Genomic DNA, 12,177 nt, shown 5'->3' on the forward strand with positions numbered 1-12,177 from the left:
AATTTGAAAATATCTCATCATGAACGAAATTAAATTGATCTTTGGCCTAAGCAATTCCGGTTCATGCCTTCTCCTAAACCAAATCTCTTTCAAAGCACAGCTCAATGAAAATAGCTCATGAAAAGGTTTAAGCAAAACGTTTTTCAACCAAGTCAAAATGTGTTTTCGCTTAGAAATTCTCGGTTTCAAAACATTTTCATGAAGAGCAGAAACAATCAACCCATGATCCTTACAGTGCTTTTGGTTTGGGCATGGGGTGGACTGAGGAAACAACTTTGGCTCAGTCCTGGAAGATTGCTCCAACAGTTTCAGTTCATGTGACAAAGAAACAAGACTACTCAGCTGTACCGGCTCAAGATGGTTAACTTCATCACAAGACTGTTTATTTTCAATCACCATATAAGAAGAATAAAGTAAACACTTAGCTTCCAAGAAGTTTCTGAGAAAGATTTGTGTCAGACCTGACTGTGTAGATTGATCTCCTGGTCGCCAAGGTCTGGCTGATAGACCCAAAATTGGGAAGGATGGCTTTGGCCGGATGTTGGATATGAACCGAGAAGACAATGGCACTTCTGGAACTGAGATGAAATGAATGGATCGTCAAGAGGTGCGGAATGACTCTTGATATACCAACGATCTAAGGCTAACCACCAAAGAACGGATGAATGTGTTGGCTAACCACCAAATAACACACACAGATGATTGGCTGACCACCAAATCAACAAGCCGGTTCACACCGATGAACTAGCTAAAGAACTCTCTCTCTCACTCAGAGAATAGAGACAAATATGAAACCAAAATGAACTGATTGGATTGGCTAGATTCTCATTGAAGCAAGTGTAGAACAGGTTTGGCCGGTTTTGGAGAATGGATCATAATTTCATGATTCCGTGGCCATTTTTCCTGATATTGAGCTTTCTGGAGAGAGGAGAGACTCATCTTGAATCCTATGATCGGCTTTGTCTCAGGCCACTTCTTCACAAGGCTTGAATCTACTTCAAAACCTGGGTGCTCGCAGATAGAGGGACTGGGAAACCGCCTGTTTGAAAAATTCATAACTCCTTCCTCCGTGAAGATTTTCAAGTGATTCCAAGCTTCAGTGAATCTTTAGGGAGTTGGTCTTCTAGGAAAATTGGAGTCAAGACGAAAGACCTTCTGTACGTCGAGATATTCGCTTTGGACTGAATCTATGTCGCTGGCATCTCCAAGGTGGCCAGTTTGAGTGTATATATCAATGCATCTCCAAATTTCAGGCTGACAAGCATGGTCAATGCTTTCTCTTCTCTGAGGCTGAACCTGTTTATCCTGGACACTCAAAACAAACATTAAAATACCAGGATCATATGTGCAAGACATGTACTTGTGAAAATCAGAAATCAAGCTATCTTTTCCAAGAACAAGTAGCACACATTTCAGCCTGTCAAGATGCACATCAAAGTAAACATTACAGACCCGAATGGTTCAAGGCTCGTGGTTTCATAGTTCCTAAAGAACAATTTCACAACATGCACAAGTTTCTCAGAGTTAGAAAACAAAGGATCAAGCTCAAACTGAGAATTACTTTTCCAAGGCTCAATATGTTTTTCAAAAAAGGTGTTGCAAATCAGAATGCTTTCAAGGCATGAAACACCATAGAACATATTCAAGACGAGCCTAGGTTGATCATAATCATAACACAAAAGCTTTAGATCAAGATTAGATTCAAAATAAGAAGGGGCAGGTTTCAAATCAGAATCACAAAAATCGGTTTCAGTTCTAAGTGATTTCTGTTCTAGCAAAGTCTTAACCATAAATTTGTCCAAGGCACAAGGGAATGCAAACAAATCACCAGTGATCAGTCCATGACTAGAGAAACTCAGATCAAAACCATTATCCTTGAAACAAACAAAGGAATCCCAAGGTTTTCGGAAACAAAAATCTGGTTGTTGCAAAACAAGCTCAAATGATTTTTCAAGATGATCAAAACCTTTGTGATGTTTCAGAAACTGATCAAAACTCAAAACAAGACCAGAAGAGATGTCATTGTCATTTAGAAAACGTTTTTGACAAAGAGTTTATCAGGTTCAAGTTTCTCAAAAGAATGAATCAAGTTATCAAAAATGGAATTTGAAACACAAAATTCTTTCACATTGTCTAGACCAAAACTTTTGACATTATGAGAACTGATTCCAACAAACAATTCAGGCAGAGAATAAATCAAATCAAGTTTCTCACAGTGCTCTTGAATGTCAGTGGATAAAAGGGGAGGAGTTGCGCCGGGATCAAAGTAAAGATGACTGTCCATGTTGATGCTTGGTGCTTCCTCATCAAAGACTGGACCAGGTTCGTCCTCCTCATCAAAGATAGGACCTAGATCATCATCCAAAGGTGTCCTAGTGCCAGGAAGTCGTCCATGATGTGGATGGTTGAATGGCTCTTCCTCAAAATCCTGTGAATTAAGAACAAGATTGCTCGGAAGTTCCGGCTCAAAACAGGTTAGTCCATCATCAATCATAAAATCAGATTTTGGAGAAGGAAGATCACATTCATCCTCACAAGTGATCAAACTTCCAATTAGCTCTTCATCAGATTCATCATAAATGGGTAAAGAATCTGAAAAATCTTTAAGCTTTTCAAAATGGTTTTCAGATTCACCTTGAGTTTTCTTACTGATGAACAAGGATGGCTCAGCTAAAGGTGCACATGTAGATGTGCTCTCTTTATGGACCTGGTTGATGTCCTTGAGGGCTTTCATCATTCCCTTCTCAAAGTTATCACAAAACTCTTGGACATCAAACTGGAGCAATCGCCTCTTTGGATCAGCCACATCTCTAGATGGTCTAGAATGCTCTTTACATTTTTGGTTTGGCTTTTCCTGCACACTAACAAACTCATCAAAATTATTCAAAGGATATTTAAATGGAGTTTGAGAGGCAGAATGTCGTGGGGGTTTCTCCTTGCTACTTTGCCTTAGAAGACCAAACATCTTAACCTGAAAATCTCAACACAAAAGTTAGATAAAAAATCTCACACTCTCAAGTGTTTGATCCTCACCCACACAAGTGTTTCTCTCAGATTTATGGTGATCACACAAAGTTTTTTCTCAGTGTTCTAAGAGAACAGATCAAGGAATCCCAATGGGCAAATCCAAGCACGATCAAAGTGTTTAGGATAGAAAGATAAGAGATTTAAAGGGGAACCCGCCTTAACCACCTCAAAGGCCGGATTTCTCTTCGGCCAGCAGGCTTTCTCTTCCACCACCACACCACAAAATAAACAAACTTTGGAATTTCTTTTTTTTTTTTATAAACTTTTCTTTTCTTTTTTTTTTATTGCATAAACTTAGATCTTATTTTTTTTTTCAAATATGGTGGGTAATGAGGGGCCCGGGTTCAAGATAGATAGATAAAGAAAATTTAGATGAAGAATATGGAAGATGAGAAGAAATGGATTGAAAAAGAGTTACCAAAAGAGTGGCTCTGATACCACTTGATAGAACCAAAATCAGGATCACTCTTTCGGTAAGGTTGATATGGACTCTGATCCGAAAGGATAGAGAACTGGTGGGATGAATGGTGACACAATGGGATGCGGAAAGGCCCAATGATACTACCAGACTTCGATCGTTGCCGGATGTGACGCACCGGTCCAACAAAAGAAGGATCGAGACTTGGAGATAACCTCACCAAGAAACTAAGAAATGTTCAACCAAGAACAAAGAGAGAAAATCTCAAAAGAAAGGAAAAATCGATGTGAATTTTTATTCATGAGATCTCACATATTTATAAGGTTTGTGAGTCAAAGAAATATAAAGACATTTGTGGGAAAAGACAACATAGAAAATATAAATGAATGAAAACAAGACACAGAATTTCGAAATTTGACTAAGACTGGTCAAGGTTCGGAAAATGAGGAAGACTTGGAAAGATTCATTGGACTGTCCAGATTCATGCAGTGTTGATCAGGTCTTGCACACCATGCTGGGAAGGATATGGACACACGCGAGACGATCCACACATGTCTGAATTCGCGAGAACTGAACATCACCTTATTTGTACATGGCATAACTCCCTCATCTGAACTCCGTTTGATCTGATTCTTCTTCGAGGAGTTCCATAATTGAGTTGAGCACATTCTCCAAGTGGTTTCAAGTGAAGAAACATCATGGTTTAGAAGATATGCTTCGAACAATGAACATATATCTGTGTTGCTTCTCGGGTGGTTTGATGGTCGATCCAGCTCGGAAGGTCGAACCAACTTGCTCAGCTCGTCCGGATGAGTGTTAGTCCAGCTCAGCTCGTCCATGATAGTGTTAGTGCAGCTCACTTGAGTATTCAGCTCATCCAAGATTACATAATCTGATGAGAAAACCTCGGATAGGTCTAGATGGTCGACAAGGTCACCACCTTGGGCCGTGTCCATGAACCAAGAAGGACGGTGCTGGATTTTGGGTGCATCAGGTAAGGCCTTGGTTTTTGATGCGTTGTATTTCATTCTCTATTTGGTTGAGAATCTCAACTCTGTGAAACCGCTGAGCAGTCAGATAAACTATCGGGAATCAGATAACACATTCAATGATCTACTTGTCAAACTTTCTGCAGCAAGTAGTGCTTAAGAAACAACAAGAAACTTGGCTACAGAGGTGGCGACACATTTTGGTGGGCGTGGGAAGTGTGAGGAAATCTTCAGCAGAAAGAAGGTGTTGAGTTACATGGAACGTACACTTTACAAACAACCGAATCTGGTATTGGGTTTTGTAAATCCATCTTCGATTTCTGAACAATAACTCTAACTCATCAGATAAAAATACCAACAAATCAGTTGATCTTACAAATTTGAAAGACTAACTAAGGTGATGACTGTTTTGCTAGTTTTTAGATTTTGGTTTTTTTTTTTTTTAGTTTTTAGATTTTAGCTTTTAGTTTTTGGTTTTTGATTTCGCAGTATATTTTAGTTTTCTTTAAGAAAAACATTAATGGTTGTTTATTAGATTTTAGTTTTAATTTTTTAGTTTTTTGTGTTTAAATTAATAAAATGAAAAATATTATTAATAGTAAAATGTTTATTCCGAAAAAATAAAAAAAAATGAAATGATATCATCAAAACTTTGTTCTGATTTGCATGGATGTAAACTCTTATGTAGGGTTGATCAGTTATATGTAAAATGCCTTAGCTATATGTGATCATGGGGTTTTTATTATCAGCAACTAATATGTGTTTGATTAGTTAAAAATACTTACGTAGGTTGGATCATGAATTTTTTATTTGTATTAAAAATAAAATTAAATTTTATTAAGCATCAAAAATAGAAAAGTTGGATTTTATATTTGATTTTATATTAGTTTTGTTTCTAAATTCTAAATCTTTTACTATTTAGATTTTTTATTATTAATTTTTTCTTTTACTTATTATCTAATTATTAAGAAGTTTTAACTGATCATTGATTTAAAAAAAACTTTAAATTACTAAAAGAATATATCACAAAATTTCAATAAATAATACCAATTTATTATTAACAAAACATGTACCATAAAATTAAATTTAAATATTTAATTTTTGTTATTTGAATTTTGTTTTAAAAATCATAGTAGAAATTAATTTTGTATTATATATATAAGCAAATTCTTTTTAATAAATCTGATTTTATTATAATAGTTATTTTTTATTTATTTTTCTTTATTAATACATAAATATATCAAAACATTGATTAAAAAGAAAAAAAATGAAAACTGTTATTAGATTTTGAGAAAAACCATAATATATGTGAGAGTGTACGATTGAGATAGACCATCATATAGTATAGTTGAAATAACTACCAAACCATTAAACCATTTGTAGGCAGACCATTTCAATTAAAATTAACCAGTAAACCTCTATTTATATTGTTGTTGTCACTAAAAATTATGAATGCATACTCAATCTTTATATATATTGGTAAGTTAAATAAGGAAATAATGATCCAAAAATATATTATATAGAAGAAGATACAATTACATGTGAAAATTTGAAACAACATATTCAACCAAATAAACGGCAAAACTATTATGTTATAAAAAATGATAGACACACCTCATATATATTATAATATATATAAATTTAGAATTAAAAATAAAATGTTTATATAAAAATAAATGAAAACAAACATCTGTACGGTTGTGCGGGTCGAGATCTAGTTTCTATTAAAGTAATATAATATCTTGTTTTTTTATTAATATCTTGTTTTTCACTTTTCATATTTTTGTCGCTTATTTTGTTAGAAAAATCATGCTAAAATATAACATGTTCAATGATATATGTATTAATAATATATATTTTAAGATTTACAGCTAGTATGTTTGATGTGATATGATGATTTCAACATATAACATCTTTGTTGATATATGTATTGATAATATATTTTTTAAGATTTACAGTTTAATTATATTGATATGGATTGATTATAGAACTATGTTTGTTGTTGTTCTTTTGAATAAATATTTATAGTCTTTTCGTTAAATATTTTTTACATGATAGTTTATGTTTACGTTTTGTGGGTTCAGTTATTGAAGTCTGATGGTAGTATCATTAGTATAAATCTCTTATATATTAAAGGAGAAACATATAAAAGGTTATAACAAGTAATTTGTATTAATTAAAAAAAATGTCATGATGAGTTGTCACGTAATTGGAATGTTAATTTTGTCTACGTGGTGGCTTGAGAATTAACTGGGAATTTTGTTGGTCCAAAATTAAATAATTTTATTTAATAAGTGTTTATGTTAAAATATATATATTTCATATCGTTTAAATTAAACTATACATCATATAAAAATACATACTTATATTTTGATATTTGCATTGAACATATATTGAAAAATTAATATTTTAGTTTTTTAAATCATCATTGTTTTTTAAATGATTATAAATTATTTAAACAACTAAACATCCCACATTAAAAACAATGTTTAGGTGTAAAATTTTGTTACACAATAAGCAAATAATCATAAAATCATATGAGTAGAAACCTCATTTAATAAATATACATATTGAAAGTACTATATATCTATGTTAATATCATTAAAATTTAATTATAAATCATATACATAGATAAGATTGATTTTTTTGATATATTTACCCCAAAATGATTTTTGAACAAACAAGAGTAATCGTTTAATTTATATGCACATGCCAATTTATTACATAATAGTAACTGATTTCTTAGTTATTTAATATATAATTATCATCTTATTATTTCATTATATGCAAAAAATAAGTAATAAATACAAATATTTATTCTACACAAGACGTATATCTTAACCTAAGTATGTATCTCTTTAATAATTTTAAATCTTAAACATTTCTAAATTTCAGACCAAAACAAAAGAACAAAACTAGAATAAACTCCAAAATCAATATTTATATCGAGCAATAACCAACATGAAAAAATGACATAAAAAGAAAAAAATATTGAAAATAGATAGGATTGGCACGTGAACGTAAAATTCTTATAACCAAAATTAACTTTTAAATTGCTAAATCATGATATAGAACCGAGCTGACATAGTTTCATTGTAACCAAATAGTAAACATGAGATTCTTCGGCTTAAATGTTAGGTTCTTATGCGATAAGTGATTTTTTTGACCTAAAATATTATAAAAATAGGATGAGCTTTTCAGTAAACAAATTATGTAATTAACAAAAAAAAGTTTTTAGAAATTGTTTAAGCGCCAAAAATATTAATTCGATCAAGAATATAAATTTATTTTTTCATACAATATTTTTTAAATAATTTTCATATATATTCACCATACACAAGGCATATGTTTTATCCTAGTAATATATAGATAGTTGGAACGATAGAATTATAGAATTAGGCTCAGATAAGTAAGCTGAAAGGTTGAGAGATAAATAAGGCAATATATATATTATTGGAATAAAAAGGATATCATGGAAAATTATAATTAATGAAAAGCATATGTTTTAAATAAAACAGTAGCAATATATTATAAATATTTTCAAAACAGAAGAGCACTTCGAAAAAAGTATTATGTTTTAATAGTATAGATTTTTTTTTTTGTAATTTTTTTTTTTTAAGATTACCATGAAATCAAAAAGATATTTGAGTTTAGATGACAATTGGCCTCGTGTTGTTGTGTCCATATAAACTTATTTCTAAACTCATCTCACTAAATTTCTTTGACCTAAGGTCATCTCTAATCTAACTTTTTTTTATCTTTCCTTTAAAAATGATCTTAGGTCAAAGAAATTCTCTAAAGACATCAATTAAAATAATCATTAACCTTACTTATATAATAGGGTTATTTTATTTTAGAAAAAATAGGATTAAATCAATACAATACTAAAAGGAGAATAATTTCAACTCTTAACCTGTCCACGTCGACAAATTAAATCGACCAATAGGAAAAGAGCTTTGCTCCACGTCAGATTCATCATTTAAAACAGATGGACTTCAATAGCGTTTCATGGTTGGACTTCTTAGAACATAGAGCAGTTTCTTTTCCATTGTAGTCAATTAATAATTATCAATTACTCGGCAAGCTTTTGCTCTTCCTCTTCCAAAACAGACGATTACAGGCTTTAAAACTAATGTTTCTTCATCTCTTTTCCTACTTTTGTTTTGTGTGTCCTCCATCTCCATAAATTTCGTTTCATATTTCTAATCATCGAGTTCTCTTAAGAAAAACACCTCTTTCAGCCACCAAAAAAACCTAATGGCGACGAATTTTACAAGGCAGAGCAAATATCATCCAAGCGAGGTATGAGTATTGTCTGATCTCTTCATTTAGTTTTCAGTTAATATATATATATATATCTGTTTGTCGCTGATTCGGGGACTTTATTTTGTTGTCTATCGATTGTCGTTGTTGGCGTAGAGGATGATTGATCTAACATAAACCTATCGTTTCAGAATAGTCGATGCTTGGTGTCATGGTGTGGTTTAAATCTTTAATCTTGCTTTCATGTGATCTATGTTTTTCTTCACTGCAGGAAGATCATGACTATTGCAATTCATTTGAAGATGTTCATAAAGCATATATAAAGAAAGTTTGAAAAGTTACGAATGCAGATTTCATTGACCAGCTAAAAAGCGTTTCATAGTTGTAGTATCACTGATTGCTTCATTTCTTTCTTTATATATTTCTATTGGCTGTTTAGGGTATGGAATTTGCGAGTGTTTCAAAAAATAAAATTACACTTGGCTGTTTTAGATAGTGGTAGGAGCAATGAGAGTAGTAGATATGATGGTGGTAGTAGGAGCAGGGTGGTGGTGGCTCTTATGGTAGTGATAGTCAACATAGGGGTAATGGTTCTTATGGTCAGGGACTCAGGGTGCTCCACCTCCTCTGGCGGCTATTCCATCCTACGATGGTTCTGGCAGTTACCCTCCACCTATGGGGTATGGAATGGAAGCTGTTCCTCCGCCTTCAAGCTATGCTGGTGGTCCCCCTTCATATGGTGGTCCAACAAGGGGTTATGGCGGTGATGCACCGAGCACTGGTGGTCGGGGTGGTAGAGGTGGTGGCTATGATGGTGGTAGTGCTCCTCGACGCCAGGAACCTAGCTATGGAGATGCACCTGCTGAAAAAGTCAAGCAGTGCGACGAGAATTGCGATGAAACTCGTGATAATACCAGCATATATATCAATAATTTACCTCCAGATGTGACAACCGATGAACTCAAGGATCTCTTGGTGGCATTGGCCAAGTAATAACTCTGGTCTGTTTACTTCTGTTATATCTTTACATCTCAGAATAAGCTTTTACCTTGCCGTATAGATTATTGTTTATTTGTTTGTGCTGATTGAGAGTGCATTTCCTTTTCAATCTATAATAGGTTTGAAAAATCAAGCAGAAGCAGGGTTACAAAGATCAGTGGCCCTATAATATATAGATTTACACTGACGAGAAGGGAAAGAACAAAGGTGACGCCTGCCTGGCTTATGAAGATCCTAGCGCAGCACACTCGGCAGGCGGCTTTTTCATCAGTATGTACCGTGGATGAAGTAGGTGAAGGGTGTAAAGTCTATGTTTTTTTTGGAAGTGAATAAGGTTGCATAAAAATTCTACTGGTGTGTTAGCCTTCTTGACAGACAGGTAATGAAAATTCTGGCATTCTCCATTCACACTCCCATTTAGTTTTTTCATGCTCTCTAAGGGACTTAACATTTACAGAGTCCAGTGGAGTGAGAAGACTCCCTTGGCGAAGAAGTCGTTAAATATTCCTCTGGTGTTAGCTTATGGACACTATTCTTACAAGCAAGGTCCAGTTCCAAGAAGTTGAGCTGGAAAGAACAGCCAGGCAGCTCAAATAGGTGTTTCCAATCGCTAGCCAACAAACGACAAGATGTACAATTGCAAAAAGAAGTGATCCAATCACTTACTACTCAGGTAATTTCATAGCTAAAAATAGTAATATGGTTTATGCGATTACGAGTTATTTCTTATGACTGGATTATAAACATCAACGAAATTAAGCAGCTGGGAGACATGGCTGAAAGATTACCATTTGTTTCCTGCCTTGGTCATGTAGACCCTTTTAATAACTTAAACGTCAAGTACTCGAGCAAAATTGTGCAAATTCCCGATGTTTTCTAATGGGACCGTTACACATGTATTTGGAAATGGCAAACCATCGATTGAAGAATTTTACTGCCACTTAGTTTCTGGATCAATTATTACATCATGTGTTCTTCACTTATATGTTTTAATTTCTGAGAGCTTTGTAGACGGTACCTTTTGGTTATACATAATAACTGTGTTGCGGAATCTACAAATCAAGAAAATAAATGAGGGGAGCATCAGTGGTTGCTCAGTTTGCTGCGGGATCCACCTTAAGAAGGATCCATGCTGCAGAAAAAGATGATGACATGCCTCCAATTGAAGCTATACTTGCTCTATTAGTAGCTGAGCTTAAGCTTCCACGATCAGAGGCATTTTACATTGCCTTTATAAGGTTGATTGATTGCTCTATACCTTTGTATATGGTTTCTGAAAATTGATGCAGCCACTGATCAACTGCTTTGAAGTTGGGAAGTTCAATAAGATAACCTGCCGTACTTGATATTGAGAGATCTGGCAGGTTATATAGTTCTCATCTTATTTTTTGTATGTACTCTTAAGTCTGAACACGCTAGAGATGAAAAAATTATAAGATTTTATGCTATGAGCAAAAGCCATCAAAAAGTTAAAAGTTGTTCTTCTGTACTTCCCAAAGCCATTGTTCACTTAAGAACAACTAAATGTTTCTCTATCAAAAGTTACTTCTTTTCTTTTCCGCTGAAAGATTATATAGAACCATTGAAGTACAGAGCACAGATTGATTACATAATACAGACACCAAGCCAGCGAGCTTTACCAAACCCCCAGAGACAAAAGCCAGCAGATAAGAAACAATCTCTGGAGTCAAAACAACATACATAGTTAGTCTAAAATGTAAACACGAACATTGGTAGAACTACGATGATTGAAACACTTTTCATTGGTAACAGTTACGGTGAAAAGAGTGGAAAATGGAGACTCAGACACACCATGGGAGTTTGTTTAAAGACTTAGACTTAGACCACTACTTCAAATTATATTCATTCAGCAGCAATCTACGTATGTAATTTAAAATTTGTGAATAATAAACTAAATCTTCACCATATAAATCTTTTTTAAAACACCAGATTATAACTTTAAAAAAGTCATCAAAGCTACAAACCTACACAAAAGTGAAGACTAATCTCTTCGGGATGAGGCTGGAATTCTCAATTTAGAGTCATTCTTGATTTATATGATTTAAATATAGAGTTTCGGGATAGTTTTTTTAAAAAATTGTTCTCTAAACCGGTTTGCTCTGTTATTTATTTTTTTAATTTATAATGTATTTGGAATGAACATGTTTGGAGAATAATATTATTTTAGTTCGGATCAAGTTTTATTCAATTTAATTTCTATTATAGAACTGTTCAATTTGGTATTAGAACTCAATAATTATAATGTTTAAACAAAGTTTAAATCGGCTTTAAATTTACAATTGTTTTATACCAAACCAACATAAATAAGACAAAATGCATTTTAAACTATAGGTAGGTTTAATTAACTTTTACTAATCTTACTCATCATTCGATTTCTTTTAATAACAAACAACAAATTGTGAGTTAAGTTATGTGAAAAAATTTAGACACAACCCAATGAATAAAAATACAAACAATTTA

At 33.2% G+C, this 12,177-nt stretch overlaps 1 protein-coding gene across 4 annotated transcripts; it reads left to right on the forward strand.

Annotated features, from left to right (window-relative positions):
* Positions 1-8,457: 8,457 nt before the first annotated feature.
* LOC108807135 (transcription initiation factor TFIID subunit 15b-like) lies at positions 8,458-10,636 on the forward strand. 4 transcript variants are annotated; one of them, XR_008935236.1, is made up of 4 exons: positions 8,458-8,736; positions 8,969-9,698; positions 9,816-10,075; positions 10,154-10,636. XR_008935236.1 is itself a non-coding variant. In XM_056988019.1 (4 exons), the coding sequence occupies exons 2-3, from the start codon at positions 9,373-9,375 to the stop codon at positions 10,027-10,029; spliced, it is 528 nt and encodes a 175-aa protein (XP_056843999.1). In that variant the 5' UTR covers positions 8,458-8,736; positions 8,969-9,372; the 3' UTR covers positions 10,030-10,075; positions 10,154-10,636. The 4 variants fall into 4 exon arrangements, 3 of the variants coding, with proteins under 3 accessions (XP_056843999.1, XP_056844001.1, XP_056844000.1); XM_056988019.1 differs by having other exon boundaries at positions 8,969-9,686; XM_056988021.1 differs by having other exon boundaries at positions 9,302-9,686.
* The last annotated feature ends 1,541 nt before the right edge of the window (positions 10,637-12,177 follow it).

Source organism: Raphanus sativus, chromosome 6, assembly GCF_000801105.2.
Source record: "Raphanus sativus cultivar WK10039 chromosome 6, ASM80110v3, whole genome shotgun sequence".
Classification (NCBI taxonomy): Eukaryota; Viridiplantae; Streptophyta; class Magnoliopsida; order Brassicales; family Brassicaceae; genus Raphanus; species Raphanus sativus.

What these genes read in the sequence shown, in the direction of transcription:
- LOC108807135 (XM_056988019.1), top strand. Translation starts at nt 9,373, where the DNA reads ATGGGGTATGGAATGGAAGCTGTTCCTCCGCCTTCAAGCTATGCTGGT. An exon ending in CTCTTGGTGGCATTGGCCAA is followed by an intron (nt 9,687 to 9,815) that starts GTAATAACTCTG and finishes AATCTATAATAG; the next exon opens with GTTTGAAAAATCAAGCAGAA.